The sequence below is a fragment of the Eubalaena glacialis genome, chromosome 3 (assembly GCF_028564815.1).
Source record: "Eubalaena glacialis isolate mEubGla1 chromosome 3, mEubGla1.1.hap2.+ XY, whole genome shotgun sequence".
NCBI classification, from domain to species: Eukaryota; Metazoa; Chordata; class Mammalia; order Artiodactyla; family Balaenidae; genus Eubalaena; species Eubalaena glacialis.
The window spans coordinates 54,125,396-54,145,441 of NC_083718.1; the positions used below are offsets into that span (position 1 = coordinate 54,125,396).

At 39.7% G+C, this 20,046-nt stretch overlaps 1 protein-coding gene across 3 annotated transcripts in view; it reads right to left on the bottom strand.

Annotated features, from left to right (window-relative positions):
- The window catches only part of TDRD5 (tudor domain containing 5), a 96,285-nt gene extending 76,681 nt beyond the window's left edge, over positions 1-19,604 (bottom strand). For 2 of the 3 annotated variants that reach the window (XM_061185664.1, XM_061185662.1), the window contains exons 1-4: positions 14,123-14,276; positions 13,154-13,399; positions 12,134-12,541; positions 9,991-10,184 (exon numbers count right to left, since the gene is read on the bottom strand). In XM_061185664.1, the coding sequence (XP_061041647.1) occupies positions 9,991-10,184; positions 12,134-12,541; positions 13,154-13,385 (834 nt within the window). In that variant the 5' untranslated portion in view covers positions 13,386-13,399; positions 14,123-14,276. Of the gene's footprint in view, positions 1-9,990; positions 10,185-12,133; positions 12,542-13,153; positions 13,400-14,122; positions 14,277-19,476 lie in introns of those variants that run through there. The other variant, XM_061185663.1, reaches the window with a different exon arrangement.
- Between the last annotated feature and the right edge of the window lie 442 nt (positions 19,605-20,046).

Consider the following 20,046-nt stretch of genomic DNA (forward strand, 5'->3'; position numbering starts at 1 on the left):
ATAAGTCATTCGTTAGTGTACAGGCTAGGCTACCATGAAGCAATCATATTGATTACTTTAGGCTATCATAAAGCAATCACATTGCTGCTTCTACAACATCAATGCATGAATCACTGTACCTGTAACTAATATTATTTTCTGTTTCACATTATCTTTTCATTTCTGATGTCTAGTGTTAGTAATATGTATAATATATAGTGTTTTGTATCATGTAAAACAATATTGATATAAGTACTGACAGATGATTCATCTTGTAAACAGACAATATACACTTATGCTATTGATAAATATAGTAGAGTTCTGTAAATATATTTTTCTTATGATTTTCTTAACATTTTTTCTCTAGCTTCCTGTATTATAAGAATACAGTATATACTAACATATAATATATAAAACATGTTAATCAAATGTTTATGTTATCAGTAAGGCTTCTGGTCAACAGTAGGTTATCAGTAGTTGTTTTGGGGGAGTCAAAACATATATGCAGATTTTTGACTGTGCAAGGGGTGGGCACCCCTAACCCCTGCAGTATTCAAGGGTCAACTGTATAATAATTCAGAAGGAAGAAATACAACTATCTTTGCTTGAAGATGATACATTTGTCTATATAGAAATACCAAAGAATCAACCAAAAAACTGGAATGAATATGCAATTACAGCAACGTTGGAGAATACAAAGTTAATAATACAAAAGCCAATCACTTTCCTATATACTAGCAAGGAACAAGTGGAATTCTAAAGGAAAAACACATAGCCATTAACATTAGTGTCCCCAAAGTGAAACACTTAGATATAAATCTAACAAAATAGGTACAAAATCTATATGAGGAACAATACAAAACACTGATGAAAGATATCAAAGAACTACTACTAAATAAATGGAGAGATATTCCATGTTCACAGACAGGAAGACTCAATACTGTCAAGATGTCAGTTCTTCCCAACTTGATCTAAAGATTCAATCCAATCCCAATCAAAATCCCAGCAAGTTTTTTTGGGGGGATATCAACAAATCAATTCTAAATTTTATATGGAGAGACAAAAGACCCAGAATAGCTACCTCAATATTGAAAGAGAAGAACAAATTTGGAGGACTGACACCATCCGACTTCAAGATTTACTATCAATATAAACCTACAGTAATCAAGGCAGTGTGGTATTGGCAAAAGAACAGACAAAGAGACCAATGGAACAGAACAAAGAATGCTGATATAGATCCACAAAAATATAGCTAACTGATCTTTGACAAAGAGAAAAGGCAATACAACGGAGAGAAGAGAATCTTCAACAATGGTGCTGGAAAAACTAGACATCCACGTGCAAAAAACTGAATCTAGACACAGACCTTACACCCTTCACAAAAATTAACTTAACATGGATCACAGACCTAAGTGTAAAATACAGACTATTAAAACTCCTAGAAGACAACATAGGAGAACACATAGATGACCCTGGGTATGGTGATGAGTTTTAGATACAACACCAAAGATATGATCCATAAAAGAAATAAGTGACAAGCAGGAATTCATTAAAATTAAAAACTTCTGCTCTGTGAAAGACAATGTCAAGAGAATGAAAAGACAAGCCACAAACTGCCAAAAAAAAAAATTGCAAAAGACATATCTGATAGAGTTGTCATACAAAATATACATGGAACCCTTAAAACTCAACAGTAAGAAAACAAACAACCTAATTAAAAACTGGGCAAAAGATCTGAACAGACATCTCACCAAAAAAGATATACAGACAGCAAAGTAAGCCTATTAAAAGATGTTCAACATCATATGTCATTAGAGAATTGTAAATTAAAACAACAGTGAGATACCACTATATACCTAGTAGAATGGCCAAAATCCAAACACTGACAACACCAAATGCTAATGAGGATGTGGAGCAACAGGAACTCTCATTCACTGCTGGTGGGAATGCAAAATGATACAGCCACTTTGGAAGGGAGTTTGGCAGTTTATTGCAAAACTAAACTAAACTCTTATCATATGATAGAGCTATCATGCTCCTTGGTATTTACCCAAAGGAGCTGAAAACTTATGTCTACACAAAAAACTGCACACAGATGTTTATAGCAGCTTTACTCATAATCAAAACCTGGAAGCAACCAAGATGTCCTTCAGTAGGTAAATGGATAAACTGCAATATATGCACACTATGGAATATTACTCAGCACGAAAAAGAAATGAGCTATCAAGCCATGAAAAGACATGGAGGAACCTTAAATGCATATCATTAAGTGAAAGAAGGCAATTTAAAAGGCAACATTTGTATGATTCCAACTATATGACATTCTAGAAAACACAGAACTATAGAAACAGTAAAAAGATCAGTGGTTGCTAGGGGCTAGGGAGGAGGGAGAGAAGAGCAGATGGAGGACAGAGGATCTGAGGGGCAGTGAAACTATTCTGTGTGATACTACAATGGTGGATATATGTCACTACACATTTGTCAAAACCCACAGAATTTACAATACCAAGAGTGAACCCTAATGTAAACTGTAGACTTTGGGTGATTATGATGTGTCAGTGGAGGTTCATCAACTGTAACAAAGGTACCACTCTGCTGCAGGATGCTCATAGTAGAAGAGGCTGCATGAATGTGGGGGCAGGGAGTATATGGGGACCCTCTCTACTTTCTGTTCAACTTTGCTGTGAACCTAAAATTGGTCTAAAAATTTTATTTTTAAAAATTAATCCAAAAGAAAAAAATAGGAAAAAACCCCACAAAAATCAGATTTAAATCAAACCATACCAGTAATTACACTAAATATAAATGGTATAAACACCCCCATTAAATGACAGAGATTAACAAATTAAATAAAGAAGCAAGACAACCATATACTGTCTAGAGGAAACACATTTTAAATATAAAACAGGTATGTTAAAAATAAAAGTATATAAAAAGATACACAGTACTAACATCTAAAGAAAGCTAGCATCACTATGGTAATATCAAACAAAGTAGACTCCAAAACAAGGAACATTATGAGCCATAAAGAGGGACATTTTATAATGATAAATAGGGCAATTCTTCAGGAACACATATCAATCCTAAATATGTATGCACCTAACAGAGATTTATAATATCTGAAGCTGAAAGGTAAAATAGACAAATTCACAATTATATTTGAAGATTTCAACACTGATCCTGCAGTAATTAATGGAAAAAGTAGGAAAACATCAGTAAAAATATAGAATTCCTGAATGACACTATAACCAACTTTACTAATTGACTTTTATAGAACACTCTACCCAAACATTCCTTCAAAGTAGATATGAAACATTCACCCACATAAATATATTCTGGGCCACATAAGTCTCAATATATTTACAAGGAATGAAATCAGACTATGTTTTCTTAACACAATCAAATTAAATTACAACTCAACATCTCTGAAAAGTCCCCAAATATTGGAAATTAAACAACATGCTGTTAAATAACCCATAAGACAAAAGAAATCACAAAGGAAATTAGAAAATATTTTGAACTAAACTAAAATACATCACATCAAAATTTGTGAGATACAGCTAAAGTAGTACTTAGAGAAAATCCATAGCCTTAAATGTTTGTATTAGAAAAGAAGGACCAAAACCAACGACCAAATTTTCTTTTCTTGCTCTTAAGGTAAATATTAACCCAAAATAAACAGAAAGAAGGAAATAATAAAGATAAGCACAGAAATAAATGAAATAGAAAACAGGGGGGAAAAATCAATAAAACCAAAAGCTGGTTCTTTGAAAAATCACTGGATAAATCTTCAGCCAGACTGATCATGAAAAAAAGAGAAATTATCAATATTAGGAATGAAAGAAGGAGCTTCACCATAGATCCTACAGATCTTAAAAAGACAATGAGTGAATATTATAAACAAATTTATTTCAACAAATTTGACAACTGAGATGAAATGGACATGTTCTTGAAAGACAAAGTATCAAAGCTCATTCAAAAAGAAATGGATAATCTGGGACTTCCCTGGTGGCGCAGTGGTTGAGAATCCGCCTGCCAATGCAGGGGACACGGGTTCGAGCCCTGGTCCAGGAATATCCCACATGCCACGGAGCAACTAAGCCCATGTGCCACAACTACTGAGCCTGTATGCCACAGCTACTGAAGACCGCACACCTACAGCCCATGCTCCGCAACAAAGAGAAGCCACTGCAATGAGAACCCCGCGCACCACAACGAAGAGTAGCCCCCGCTTGCCGCAACTACAGAAAGCCCACGCACAGCAAGGAAGACAGAACGCAGCCAAAAATAAATAAATAAATTTATTTTTAAAAAAAAAGAAATGGATAATCTGAATAGCTCTTTATCTGTTAAAGAAACTGGGTCTGTAATTTAAAATCATTACCCAAAAAATCCCCAGGCCCAGACTGCTTCACTGATGAATTCAGTGAAATGTTTAGGGAAACCTAATACAAACTCTTGCCAAAAAAAAGAAGGAAAACATCCCAACTCAGTTCAAAAGGCCTGTATTACCATGATTCCAAAACCAGATAAAACATTACAAGAAAACTACAGAACACTATACCTTATGAACATTAACACTAAGGTCCTTAACAAGAAAACAGCAAATCACATCCAGCAATATATAAAAAGGCTAATACATGACGACCAACATGCTGGATTCATTCAGCAACATAAGGTTGCTTTAACGCTAAAAAAAAAAAAAAAAAAATGTAATTTATCATATAAAGAGATTAAAAAAGAAAAAGCTCTATAGAATTCTGACTCCAATTACAATGTGTGTGAGGGTGTTTCCCCATATCCAAGCAATTCTTCAACACAAGCTGGGTGTCCTACAATTCAACTCAATTCTGACATTGGAGATAGCATTCAGATTCCAAGGTTAAGGGCCAAGTTCTACAAGACTGAACCTCCACCCCATCCTCTGACTTCAGATGACAATTGCAGTCCAGGTTGTTACCTGAGCTTCTGATCCAGTGGCTACAAATCAGGTTTCCACAACCCTCTCCTTGGGTTCAGTTTAATTTGCTATAATGGCTCAAAGAACTCAGAGAAACATTTTAATTACTCGATTACGGGTTTATCATAAAAGGATATAACTCTACACCATACACAAAAAGTAACTCAAAATGGATTAAAAACTGAATGTAAGACCAGAAAACATAAAAATCCTAGAAGAAAACTTAGATCGTGAGCTCCTTGACCTCGGTCTTGGAAATGATATTTTGAATTTGACACTGAAAGTAAAGGCAGCAAAAGCAAAAATAAACAAGTGGGACTACATCAAACTAAAAATCTACGGCACAGAAGACCTCGATAAAATGAATGGGAGAAAATATTTGCAAATCTTATATTTGATAAGTGGTTAATATCCAAAATATATAAAGAACTCTCACAACTCAACATCAAAAAAAACTAAATAATTCAATTAAAAAATGAGCAGAGGATCTGAACAGACATTTTCCCAAAAACATACAGATAGCCAATAGGTAAATGAAAAGTGGCTTGATATCAGTAATCATCAGGGAAATGCAAACCAAACCCCAATGAAATATCACCTAACACCTGTTAGAATGACTATTATCAAAAAGACTAGAAATAACAAATGTTGGCGAAGGTGTGGAGAAAAGGGAACCCTTGTGCACTGTTGGGGGGAATATAAATTGGTGCAGCTACTATGGAGAACAGTACAGAGAAACACCATATCATCCAGCAACTCCACCACTGGGTATTTATCCGAAGGAAACAAAAACACTAACTCAAAAAGATATCTGCACTCCCATGTTGACTGCAGCATTATTTACAATAGGCAAGACATGGAAACAACCTAAGGGTCCATCGAAGGATGAATGGATAAAGAAGTTGTGGAATATGTATATCAGCCATAAAACCAGAAGGAAATCCCACAATTTGTAATAACAATGGATGAACCTTGAGGGCATTATGCTAAGTAAAATAAGTCAGACAGACAAATACTGTATGATCTCCCTTACGTGCAAAATCTGTTAAACAAAAATAACAACAACAAAAACCCGAACTCTTAGAAACAGAGAACAGATGGGTGGTTGCCAGAGGCAGCATGCTGGGGTTGGGCAAAATGGGTAAAGGTGGTCAAAAAGTACAAACGTCCAGTTATAATCAGTCCTGGGGATGTAATGTACAGCATGGCAATTATTACTTATATATATATTAATTGGATATTAATAATAATATATATTCTATGTTAATAATAATATATATTCTATAATTAAAAGTTGCTAAGAGAGTAAATCTTAAAAGTTCTCATGACAAGAAAAACAACTTGTAACTATGTGTGGTGATGGATGTTAACTACACTTACTGTGGTGATCATTTCACAATACATACACATATCTAATCCTGTTGTAATCCTGTTGTACTGAAACTAATATAATGTTATATGTCAATTGTATCTCGATTTTTTTAATGAATGAAAAATAAATAAATAAAAATAAAAAGATATAACTCAGGAAAAGTCAAATGGAAGAGATACATAGGGCAAGGTATATGGGAAGGGGCGAAGAACTTCCACGCCTTCTCCTGGCATGCCATTCTCCCCAAATCTCTAGGTGTTCACCAACCTGGTAGCTCTCTAAACCCAGTCTTTTGGGGTTTTTATGGAGGCATCAGCATGACTGATTTATCATTGGCTATGACTGAACTTAATCTCCAACCCTCTAATTACATGGCTGGCTCCAACAGCAACCCATCCTTAGGTGCTTTCCAAAAGTTACCTCATTAAAATAACAGAAGATACCTTTATTGCTCTCTTTACTTAGGAATTTCCATAGGTTTTAGGAGCTCCGTGCCAGAAAAGGATGAAAACCAAATATATATTTCTTATTATAAATCATAGTATCACATCCTATAATCACCTCAATGGATGGAGAAAAATTCAATATACATTCATGGAAAAAATTCTCAGAACCTAGGAATAGAAGAGTATTTCCTCAATCTAATATAGGGCATTTATAAAAATGCTACAGTTAACATAATAGTTAATGATGAAAGAATGAATGCTTTTCCCCTATAGTTAGGAACCAGGCAAGAATTTTTACTCTCACCACTTCTATTCATTATTAAACTAGAGAAACTAGCCTTTGTCATAAGAAAAAAAAGTCATATAGATTGAAATGGAAGTAAAACTGTCTTTACTCCCAGTATAAACTAGCGTTGAGTTTATCAAGTACCTTGATTCAAGGTCACAGGATACAAGGTCAATATACAAAAAAAATTGATTTTCTACATACTAGCAATAATTAATTAGAAAATAAGTTGACAATACCCTTTATAATAGTATCAAAAATATGAAAAATGTAGCTGTAAGTTTAACAAAATATATGGAAGCCTTGTGTACTGAAAACTATAAAACAGTGCTGAGAGAATTTACAGACCTAAATAAATGGAGAGCTATACTGTGCTCAGGAATCAGCAGATTCAATACTGTCAAGATGTCAATTCTACCCAAACTTATCTATAGATCCAATGCAATTCTCATCAAAATCGCAGAGAGCATAATTATTTTTGGTAGAAATTGACAAGCTGATTTATATCAAATTAAGTTTATATGGAAATTCAAAGAACCTAGAGTAGCCAAAGCAATTTTTAAAAGAACAAAGCTGTAGGACCTAACCATATAATTTCAACATATTATAAAACTACAGTCATCAAGACAGTGTGATACTTCCAAAAAGACAGATCAATGTAGATCAATGGACCAGAATAGAGAGAGAGACAGAGAGTCCTGAAAGAGACCTACACATACATGAGGTCAACAGATTTTACAGAAGTGTCAAAGTAATAAAGTAGTCCAGTGAGGAAAGAGTGTTTTTCAAAAATAGTGCTGGGGACTTCCCTGGCAGTCCAGTGGTGAAGACTCCAAGCTTCCAATGCAGGGGGTGCATGCTGGATCCCTGGTTGGGGAACTAAGCTCTCACGTGCCGTGCCCCATGGCCAAAAAATAAATAAATAAAATTAAATTTAAAAATAATAGAAATTTTTAAAATAGTGCTGGAATAATTGGCTATCCATATGCAGAAAACTTTGATCCATACCTGGTACCTTACACAAAAATTAACTTGAAATAGACCTAAGAACTAAAATCAAAAAACTTCTAGAAGAAAACATAGGAAAATATTTTTGTGACTCTGGATTAACCAAAAATCTATTAGGTAGGCAAGAACCAAAAGAAAAAAATAAATAAATTAGATTTCGTCAAAATTAAAGACTTCTCCACAAAAGACAGGATTCAGGAAATGAAGAGGTAAGCACAGACCAGGAGAAAATATTTGCGAAACATGTCTCAATAAAGGACTTGTAACCAGCATACATAAATAACTCTTCCAACTCAATACAAAGAAAACTCGATTTTTAATAATGAGCAAAAGATATTATTAGACACTTCAAAGAAGATATACAAATGGCAAATATACTTACGAAAGGATATCCAATATTATTCATCATTAGAGAAAATTCAGTTAAAGCCATAATGAGATACTACTATACACGCACTCAAATGGCTACTGTTTTTTAAATTGATAGCATCAAATGTTAACAAAGATGCAAGTGGAACTCTTATACATAGCTCATGAGAAAGTAAAATTGTACAGCCACTTTGGAAACAGTTTGGCAATTTCTTAAAAAGTTAAACTTACTGTCTGACCCAACAATCCTACTCGTAGGTATTGGCCCAAGACAAATGAAGTCAATGTTCATACAAAGTGTAAGCAAATGTTCATAGCAGCTTTATTCATAATACCCTAAACAGGAAACAACCCAAATACTATCTAATGGTGAATGGATAACAAACTGAGGTATATCAGTACAGTGGAATGATACTCAACAAGAAAAAGGAACAAACCACTGATAAATCCTGGATGAATCTCAAAAGCATCCTGTTAAAGAATTTAGACACAAAAAGCTAAGCATTATTTAATCCCACTTACATGAAACTCTTGGAAAGTCAAAATTATACTTATAGAAAGCAGTGGTTGTCTGTAGCTGTAGTTGGGGAAAGAGATCAACTACGAAGTGGCATGAAGGAACTTTGGGGAGATGATGGAAATGCTGTTTCTTGATTTTGATGGTGATTACACAACTAGATACATATGTTAAAACTCAAGAGCTTCCCTGGTGGCGCAGTGGTTGAGAATCTGCCTGCCAATGCAGGGGACACGGGTTCAAGCCCTGGTCTGGGAAGATCCCACATGCCGCGGAGCAACTAGGCCCGTGAGCCACAACTACTGAGCCTGCACGTCTGGAGCCTGTGCTCCACAACAAGAGAGGCCACGATAGTGAGAGGCCCGCGCACCGCGATGAAGAGCGGCCCCCACTCGCTGCAACTAGAGAAAGCCCTCGCACAGAAACGAAGATCGAACACAGCCAAAAATAAATTAATTATTTTTAAAAAACACAAAAAAACTCAAACTGTACATTTTCAACGGGCAAATTTTACTATATGTAAATTATGTTACTAAAGCTAATTTTTTTAAGTTACAGAAATGAAGCACTTTTATGTCTTTAATTTCCATGTGCTTATTTTGAGCTCTACTTAGGTTGTTATCTTGCTGACTTAATCAGGCTTTTGTTGGCTTTATTCTAGTAGGTTTTACTCAAAGTCCTTCAGCATTATAGTCACAGAAAAATACCAGGATTGCAGTGCTCAGGGCCAGCCATTCAGGTGAAGATACTCATGAGTTAAGTCGCAAATACGCGTCTATAACTTTGGTGAGAAGCTGGAACTAGAGATACAGATTTGGGAGTCATCTGCAGAAAATAGCTGAAACCGTGGAGTTGATAAAATTGTACTCTCTTCTCACTGCCACCTCTCACTTCTTACTAATCCACAGAACCATAGAAAATGCTTACGTTAAATGTGAAATAAGTGAATGACTTGAATTTTAAAAGGTCAGCTTTTCCATGAGAGCTAAGTAATAGCCACTGAATTTAAACACGTTTTTGGTGTATTTATAACTCCAAAGTCGGATATCTCACCTGGTTTAATTTTTCAGTGTGATTCAGCCTTGAAGTCTCCACCACATTTGACCTAGAAATATTCTCCACGTCCAGTATTTGCTTCGGTGGTTCCATGTTTGAAGTGGGTTGTGAAAAGCGTGCCATTGCTACTGGGGAGACTGTGGGATATGACCCTTGTTGCTTCCTTCTAAAAGGCTGGGTAAAAATTTTACCTTTTGCGAATAAAAGAAGAGGAGAGAAAAATTATCACTAACAATTTCTAGTTTTCTGGTGTTTATATATAGAGGCTAGGCCCTCAACTTAGAAATAAAAATTAAGCTTACATTTTTATATTAAGCCAATAAAATTTACATACAAGGGAATGATTAGTCACCTACAGAAGAAAACCAAGAGATCATAAGTGTGTTACTGAAAGGTTGGGGCTATCTAAAACTCCACTTAAGGACACCTGAATATAATTACAAAGAGGCAGGATTCAATAGGTATAAACCTAAAAAGCTGTATCCTGTTTAGGAGACCAAAAAGTCTTCAAATAAGGAATCTGCTTGAATTATGCTTTTCAAACTGGATAACCATCTAGTGGTATGGGGGGAGGGGGTGGGGAATGAAAAGCTACAGAATAAAGGATATTCTTCTAGAGTATAGATTTTTTTTCTTCAAGATTTGTAGGGAGGGGAATACTACAGGAGAGGTATATTCTGTTTACAACACGAAAGACAGATCACTGGACCCCACCATGGCCTAGCTCTTTCTTTACCCTAAGATCAAGCTCACACACACAAAAAAATTACTTCCAAGATATCCTGATGAGGAGTAAGGTACCATGTATGAGGAAAATGAACAATTCAATCACTGGGAAGGAATATCCACCCCCCACAAGTCAGTAAGTTGGCAAACTGCTTTATACAACTCAATCTCACATAAGTTTAATAGCATGAGTTACTCTCCCAAAGTTTGAGCACCACAAGAATACTGATACAGGGAGTTCCCAGGTGGCCTAGTGATTAGGATTCCGGGCTTTCACAGCCGTGGCCTCAGTTCAACCCCTGGGGGTCAGGGAACTGAGATCCCACAAGTCGCACAGCAGGGCCAAAAAAAAGTTTTTTTTAATTTTTAAAACAAATACTGATACGGTTGAGGTTTAGACTCAAAACACTCAGTGGCCCCCGTAACCTTCCCTGACCAGAGCCTGTAAACCCCCTAGCATATTTTTGTCAAATTACACTTCCCACCACAATTTAAATATTGGTTTGTAAATTCATGATATTCTCATGGTTCACCTATATTAATCTAAATACAAATTTTGAGAAAAAAAAAAAATCATTGAAATGGGCATAGAATTCCCCAAATAGGCAGTGTATAGATTCTATACTGTCAAGGGTCTAGAGGGACACTATACAAATGATCACATCAGTTTTCTGGGCCTTTAAGAGAGACAGTGATTGGGTAGGAAAAGCACTGAATGAGCAGTAGTAAGAGTTCAGTATCTAACTCTAGCTGTACCACTTTTCAAGTCATGAAATTTTCAGAACGTCATTTAACTTTCTTGAGCTTTGGCTTCCTTATCTATAAGGATAAGATTGGGTTACTCACCCAATGTGTCTATGGTATGAGAATCCAAGGTAAATTGCTATACAAATAAGGTGGTTATAAGGTGGTTATCATTACACTACATCAATTACTACAATGCCTGCTAGGATATCAAAGATCAGTGTTAGCAAAGATCAGATGGCAAATGCTACAAACTAGTATTATTTTTAAAACTTTTCATTTTCCATGTTATATCTTCTTTACCTGAACACATATAACTAATGTTCATTTACAGCACTCTACAGAGAGCTGATCTTGCGTTTTCATAATAATAGCTACCACTTATTATGAGCTTACTAAATGCCAGGCACTTTACAGACCCCTATCTCATTTAACCCTCAGCCTGACTCCAAGAAGTAAGTATTATTATTCCTATTCTAGAGATGAGGGAACTAAGGCTTAGACATTTTAAGTAACTCGCCTGAGATCATACAGCTAGCAAGTGGTAGAGCCAGGATGCAACTTCAACAAACTGTTGGAGCTTAACCATTACATACATACGTACATATGTACTACAACTGCTCCAAAGTCTGCTGATCTGCAATACAGTTACCAGTGCTAATATGCTTACCTGCTGGCCATCCTCTCTGCTTTTCCTCGGATAGGCTCTTCTTCAGCCTCAACAAAGAACCTGCTCTGGTCTGTTCTACAGAAATGACATCTGCAGCGGCATTCAGCACTTCAAACATAGAGAAGAAGCCATACTGCACATACTGGAATGATCGTCCAAATCGCTTGGCAAATGCGTTTTCAAAATCAGAAAGGAGAACAGGAGATAACGCCAAGAGGTCTTTCAACTCACTCTTCACGACAGCTGGAAGAATAGGGGGTACCCTTCCTCGGTAAGGTACTTGCCGTTGAGAGCTGGGCCCAGAGCAAACACTGGCCCTTCCCTTCCGCACGGAGTTTCGAACCTTATGGTTGCCCCTCTGTTTTGCAACTAAACTTGCTATTCCTTTGGTGGATTCATCTGGAATGGCTAAGGAGGTGTGAAAAAAGAAATCATATTTAGGTGAAAACTTACTTCCTTCTTTATTCTTTGCATCTGTGGTTATATAATTTTTAACTCTCCAAGGAGCTGTGTATATAGGTGACATGATAAACACGAACCCTTGGTTGCTCCATTTCTTGCATTTTAGACAACAGCTTGTTAGCTTCTCTATTACAGGATGAAGAGAGAACAGTAAAACCCAATTTATTATCACTGCTGCTAATTAACTTCTGAAAGATCTGAAACCCTGGAGATGAACACTAAACTTCCCTACAATTATGTTTCTGTGCTTCGTGAAATTTTAAGCGTGATTTCATAATTTGAAGTCCCATTGTTAAGTTTCTCCTGACTTAAGGTGCAATAATATTAAATCACAGGCACAATGTAGTTTTTGTGAATGCACAGTATTCTGGGGAAGGTTTCTTGGTTGTGCTAAAGCTCTAACTCTGTCCACAACCTCTAAGGTGCCTATGATCTCTCTTCTCCCTCAGAAAAGTAAAACCCCCTGCTGGGGATGCAGGATAATTGCAGAGCTAGAACAATTCTTTACTAAGTGATTATTATTAACAAAGTTCATAGACCTTCAAATCTTAAACCTACCTTTCAGTATTACAGTACCGTCCCCACAGGGGCAGACACTGACAACATCAGGCATATCCAACACCAGCTCCATGGTGGACCGATACCCAAGGATTCGGAGTGGTAAATGGTTGCCAACCATCAAAAGGTACTCCTTTTCCAACTGCTGTGGGGTCAAACCATCTTTGGTGGAAATGAGAAGTGACCTTATTTCCTTCCTCAGGCATTCCTGTATACGCTCTTGTTCAGACATTGTGCCCTACAAGACTTAAGACAGAAACACTGCTCATGAGGAAAAGCAGGCAAACCCAAGATGGAAAAATAAATAAGAAGTCTAAAATTGCCAATAGTGGAATACAAACAACTGAGATGCGACTTCTACAGGTGATGAGGCAGAAGCAGTACCAAGAGGGTGCTCTGAAACTTCGTTTAGCAAAGCCCCCATACAATTCAGTCTTTATCCCAACCTGTGTTGATTAACCTGTGTGCATCGCAAGAAATCTCTGCCACGGCCTAGTGTGTGAGAAGTCCGAGTTTCTGGCTCGTTTTTCGGTGAAGCGTTAACTCGGATTGCTCGGGGTCTCACTCTACACTGCAAACTTCGTATCAGATAAACCTTTCGTCCACTCTTTGGGAACCAGGGCTGGGAAGGAGGCAAACGCAACAACCCTTTCCCAGCGCGAGGACAGGGCTCCGCGTAAAGACGCTCGCACCAGCATACTTTCTCCACCCCAAACCCATGCAGAGGATCCCCTCGTCCCCTTCCAAGTCAACGACCTCATCGTTGCCCACCCCCTCCCTACTTCGCTCGGGCGAGGGGTGGAGGTGGGGGGGGGTCCCCTTCCCGGGGGGGGGGTCCCCTTCCCCGCCCCCAACGTCTCTCAAGGGCGCCGGCAAAATGAGGGCTTGTCCTTCCGCCTGCCCCGGGGACTGCCCACGACCCAGGGTAAAAGAGGCAGGCCGGAGGGAAGCAGGCGAAGCGTCCCTCACCCTGGAGCTGGCGCCGGCGCTGCCGTTGTGGGCCTCGCAAAGTCAAAGGCGCTCCCCTAACTAGCGGCCACAGTAGAGAAGCTGCGAAGCGGGCTGCGCGCCTGCGCACCGGTGCCGGAGGGCCCGCGCGGTGCTCCCACGGCGCCGCGTTCCGGCCCTGAGGGCGCGCTGCAGGTGGGACGGTCGAGAAGGTCCTGGCTGCTCCGGAGTCTAGCCTGGGTTCCGCCCCAGTCCTGGGGCCGCTTGGCCGGGCTCCCAGGCAGCGTAGGCGGCCTTCTGGGATGGCGGGCGCCTGCCTCTTGCGACGTGCTTGGAAGACACGCGGTGCAGCAGCGCGCAAGAACCCCTCCAACCACCTCCCGGCCAGGGTCAGGGAGGGTCAGTCCCGCCCTACGGACGGGCAGCCCGAGAAGGAGGCTGCGAGGTTCTTAGCCTTGGTGTGCCTCTCATTCACCCGTGGAGCTTATTTAAGGAAGAAAAATGATGCCCAGGTCTGATCAGCAGAAATTCTGATTCAGCAGGTCTCGGTCTATTGGGGAAATTTTAGGCAATTCTGGTGCTTGGTGGAGAATCACTGCCGAGCTAGATAGATGCAACTTAGGCTCCCGGAAGAGAGGAATGGGTGAGGCGAGGAGGGCTTCTTGAATGACTGGAGAACATTCCAGGTGCCCCTGGAGATGAAAGAGCTGGGAAACTAAAGAAGAGGATGTATTTGAGCAAATAACCTGGGGGTGTATTTATTGGATAGGTGGAAAAAGCCAGATTTATAAGGTGCTAGAAAACCAGAAAACAGTATATAAGAGGTGTAGACTACAGAGGCAGAATATGAAGACTTTTACCTTAAAATATACAATCTAGGGGCTTCCCTGGTGGCGCAGTGGTTGGGAGTCTGCCTGCCGGTGCGAGGGGCGCGGGTTCGAGCCCTGGTCTGGGAGGATCCCGCGTGCCGCGGAGTGGCTCGGCCCGTGAGCCACGATTGCTGAGCCTGCGCGTCTGGAGCCTGTGCTCGGCGGCGGGGGGCCGCGGTGGTGGGAGGCCCGCGCGCCGCGATGAAGAGTGGCCCCCGCACCGCGATGAAGGGTGGCCCCCGCTTGCCGCGGCTGGAGAAGGCCCTCGCGCGGAAATGAAGACCCAACACAGCCATACATACATACATACATAAAAAGAATGTAAGCAGACAAGAATAGCATTAAAAAATAAAAAAATAAAAAATAAATTAAAAAATATATATATATATATACAATCTAATTAAAGGAACAAGACAAACCAAAAGATAACCAAGGAATTCGAATCAAGAAGGAAATCAGAGCACACACATCTACTTTATCTTCCATCTAAAATCCCATGACATTAAAACAAAAACAAAAACAAAACCTCTAAGGAAGAAAATGTTCCATCAATGAACCAGGAATATTTTGTAATCTCTGAAAGACAGAAAAGATTTATGGGCTGGTTTATAGCAGAATGGACAGGGCTAAATAGCGCAAATTAACAAAAAGGAAAATGATGAGACATGAAGAATGGATCCAGCCAGATGTTCCAACATCTGAATGACAGATGTTACAGAAACAACAGAATGGTGGTGAGGGTTGGACGTTTTAAAAGCAGAAAATGTCTCAGATTTGAAGAAAAACACAAATTTTCAGATTAAATGGGCCCTCTGAGTCCTTAGGATAACTAATGAAACTAAGATCCCATCCTAGACAAAACCTAGGAGAAAAAGAAGAGCTTTTACATAGAAATGTTACCTAGAAAGCAATGGAAATTAGACTGCCATTGGATTTCTCAATGGAAAAATATCTTCAAAGCTGAAACTGGAATTCTTTACCAGCCAAATCAGCATTTAAGTGGAAGAAAAGACATTTCAGACACGCAAAAATTCTGAAAGTTTATCATCTTGCTAAACAACTTGAGAATGACTCCAACAAAATGAACAATGAATTGAAAAACGACATCCCAGATTCTCATCCCCAATTATCTAAGATAATAGGTAACACATATGGAGCACTTACTACATGCTCTTTGCATAGATTATCAAATTTTCTTCCCGATTACTCTGAGAAAGGTACAGTTATGATCCCCACTTTAAAGTGAAGAAACTGATAGAAATGAACAAGGATATAAGAGTGATAGGCAATAAAAACAAAACTTTTGATTGAATATAGAAAGTTATTGGTGAGTAATGTGAAAAAAAAAAAAGATTTTTTACAAAGATATTCTGGAGCTAAATCCCAGATCAATAACTGCTGAGTGTCAGGGGCTGAGTTTCTTCAATAAGGAGACCCCATTTGGAAGAGTAGCTACAATTGGAATCATCACTTGCTTGGGTTTACAATAATGCACTGTCATTCTCTGAGACCTGTCAGACTTCTGTGATGGCTAAACTGGGAAGTGAATGGGAATGAGGTGGGAACCATCACCCTAGCATCTTTCACGCCTTTGATGGTGACACTCACCTCTGGAATTCTCCAGGTATGTGGTAATGCTTTTGATCTACTATTTTGGCACTCCACTTGGCATTTTCTTCCAGAATAGCCCTTACTCAATGAGTGAATGTGCCCATGTAGGAATTCTGTCAGTTGCTAAGATTACCTATTCCAGCTATTCACTTGGCAAGTAGGGTACTAACCACAGGATGAATTCACAGTCCCACTAGCCCTGCCCAAAGGTGAACTTGGACCAGAATTTAATTCATTTATCACCTAATCCCTATAAGCTCAGAATGCTGACAGCAGTGATGTTTGTGTTTGTTTGAAATTAGTGATAGTTACTGAAAAGTTTAGTTCCTCCTTTTCTCCAGAACAGTTATCCATAAGGGACTGCAAGACCTTTGGGGAAAGGCTGGAGAAAAGGTTTGCAGTCCTCAGGTACAGTGTTTCAGCAGCATCCTTCTTTAAGAATATTTAGGCTACACTCAAGATGCTCTGGGTCTGGGATCTTAGTTCTTGGAATAGGATTGACAAGTCATGTCGCTCACTCAAGAGGGGCCTCTGTTCACAAAGACCGAGAATTGTGTTTTGTTGGTTTGTTTGCTTTTGTAGTTACACAAATCAAAAAGACTTAGTGTGGGGCTTCCCTGGTGGCGCAGTGGTTGAGAATCTGCCTGCCAATGCAGGGGACAAGGGTTCGAGCCCTGGTCTGGGAAGATCCCACATGCCGCGGAGCAACTGGGCCCGTGAGCCACAACTACTGAGCCTGCGCATCTGGAGCCGGTGCTCCGCAACGAGAGGCCACGACAGGGAAAGGCCCGCGCACCGCGATGAAGAGTGGCCCCTGCTCGCCGCAACTAGAGAAAGCCCTCGCACAGAAACGAAGACCCAACACAGCCAAAAATAAATAAATAAATAAATTTAAAAAAAAAAAAAAAAAGACTTAGTGAGTCCTTTGTTGAGTTCATTCCCTGGGATCCTACAATTAATTACCACAACCAGAGAGCTCTGTGAGTCAGGCCAACGTGTTTGCCATCCTGCAGCCTATTATGATGACCAGAGCCCACTTTTCTTCTGGTAATTAACTGTCTCCATCTGGTCTCCTCCCATCCCTGCTTGTATCTGGGAGTATATTTCCATTGCAGCTGCTCCTACCAGCATTCCTGCCTTAGAAAACAGCCAGTAACGAGTTTCTGTGTTGTGTGTGTGTTTTAAGCTTCTGAAGCTTTAACATATGCCTCACGACAAGTATGAGAGAATCTTTTGAAAACACAGCGAAGGAGTAGGTGAGTTAGAAGCTCATAATAGAACTTATACAGCATTCCTACCTCCCACAGTTTTTTAACATTATGCCCAATTTGGGGCCATTTGATGTCACTGTTCAATTCTATTTCCCACAGCAATTACTCTAAGCCTTTGCCATCCCTATTAAACTTTTTTTTTTTAATTTATTTATTTTTGGCTGCGTTGGGTCTTCGTTGCTACGCGCGGGCTTTTCTCTAGTTGTGGCCAGTGGGGGCTACTCTTCATTGCGGTGCGCCGGTTTCTCATTGCGGTGGCTTCTCTTGTTGCAGAGCACGGGCTCTATGCACGCAGGCTCAGTAGATGTGGCGCACAGGCTTAGTTGCTCCGCGGCCTGTGGGATCTTCCTGGGCCAGGGCTCGAACCCGTGTCTCCTGCATTGGCAGGCGGATTCTTAACCACTGTGCCACCAGGGAAGCCCCCTATTAAACTTTTTACACACTCCTGCCTCACCACAAGAAAGTGAATTTGCTCCGACTCCCAGAGACACACAGAAAGAGAAAGGGAGAGAGACAGAGAAATACTTTCTTTCAGCCATTCCTTCATGGCCAAATCCTTGAATAAACTGTCCACACTCATTTTTTCCCACTTTTTCATCCACCATTCCCTACTCAATCCAATCAGCCTACTACCCTGAACATCTTGTTAGTTTTACCAAAATCATCAATGACAAATCTTCTAACTGACAAATCTTAAAGGCTTTTCAATCTTTTCATCTTAGGTGATTTCTGCTGTTTACTCTTGGTGTCCCCTCCCTTTCTGGAAATCTCTCCTCAGTGGGTGTCTCTGATGCTGCTGCACTGAGCTTGGCACCTAGCCTTCTGCTCTTATTTCCTATTTCTGTTATTCCATTAAATTTCCATGCACACCAAGGTCTGTCCTTGGCCCTTCTCCTTTTTACTCTTTCCCCTCTTCCTGAGCGAGCTTTTTCACTCTCATGGCTTCAGCTTTGTCTGATGCCTTCCAAAACACATGTTCTTTCAAGCAACAAATATCTTTTAGTTCCCACTATGTGCCAGGCACTGTTCTAGAATATGGAACTACAAGAGCAAGACAAAGTTTCTGTTCTCCTGGACCTTACTAAGGACAAACAAAAAGCAGATAAATATATATAATGTCAAGTAATGATAACTGCTCTCAAGGAAAATAAACCAGGCTAAGAGGGAGTGAGAAGGGGCTGCTTTAAATGGAGTATTTAGAAAACACTTTGTTTAACCTCTATGAGAGTGATTCTCAACTTGTGGTTCCAGAGCAGCAGAATAATCTAGGAACTAGTTAGAAATACCAATTATCAGACCCCATGCCAGACTTGCTCAACCAGAACCTGGGAGGAAGCGGGTAGAAGGAGCCCAGCAATATGTTTTCATAAGCCCTCCAGGTGATTTTGATGCCCTCTAACGTGAGAATCGGAGCTCCTCCTGCTTCATGTACCATGAATAGATTACAGGTGCGGTCTAATAGACTGATTTTTCTCAGCCCATAAGGGTAGCTTGAGGGTTCGGGGAAAAGGAGGTGCTGGGGACCCTCCAGTCAAAAGTAACCTCCACCCACACTTTTCAGAAGGCAACCAAGTGGGGTCAGCTGGCATGCCCACGGGCCTCCAGCGAGCCATTTGATACTCACTGAATTTGCTGCGGGAAGCTGGGCGCTGCCAGGCGTCTACTTCTGCCTCCAGGACCGCCCCTGCGAATCCTCGGGGGAAGTTCCCGTCCGGGTGCACACGGAGGCTGCGCAGCCGCAGGCGAGGCCCAGGGAGGGCGGGGGAGGGAGCGGGGTTCCTGCGCGGCGCGCTTCAAGCGCCTACAGCCGCTTCTGTACCTGAAGTTTCATCGTTATTTTGAAATACTCGTTAGGAGAAAGTTTGACTGGATTTGAAATCCACTTGTACCATCAAAGGAAATATCAAAATTACATTTGTTGATGAAAGAAAAGATATTCAATTCTTTGTTCAACTGGTGTAAATTAAGTGTTGTAAAAATGGTTTTTAAAAGTTTTTAATCATTTCACAGTATATATATACACCTTAAATATGTACAATTTTTACTGCGATAAAGCTGGAAAATCAATGACTAAATAAATAAATTTAAAACAAAACTGTGTGAACACGTTTCTCATCCACGGTAACAAAAATATTGAAAGCTTATCAAAAAGCCGTGATTAGGAATTTCATGTAGGCGTTTGATCTGATGGAAG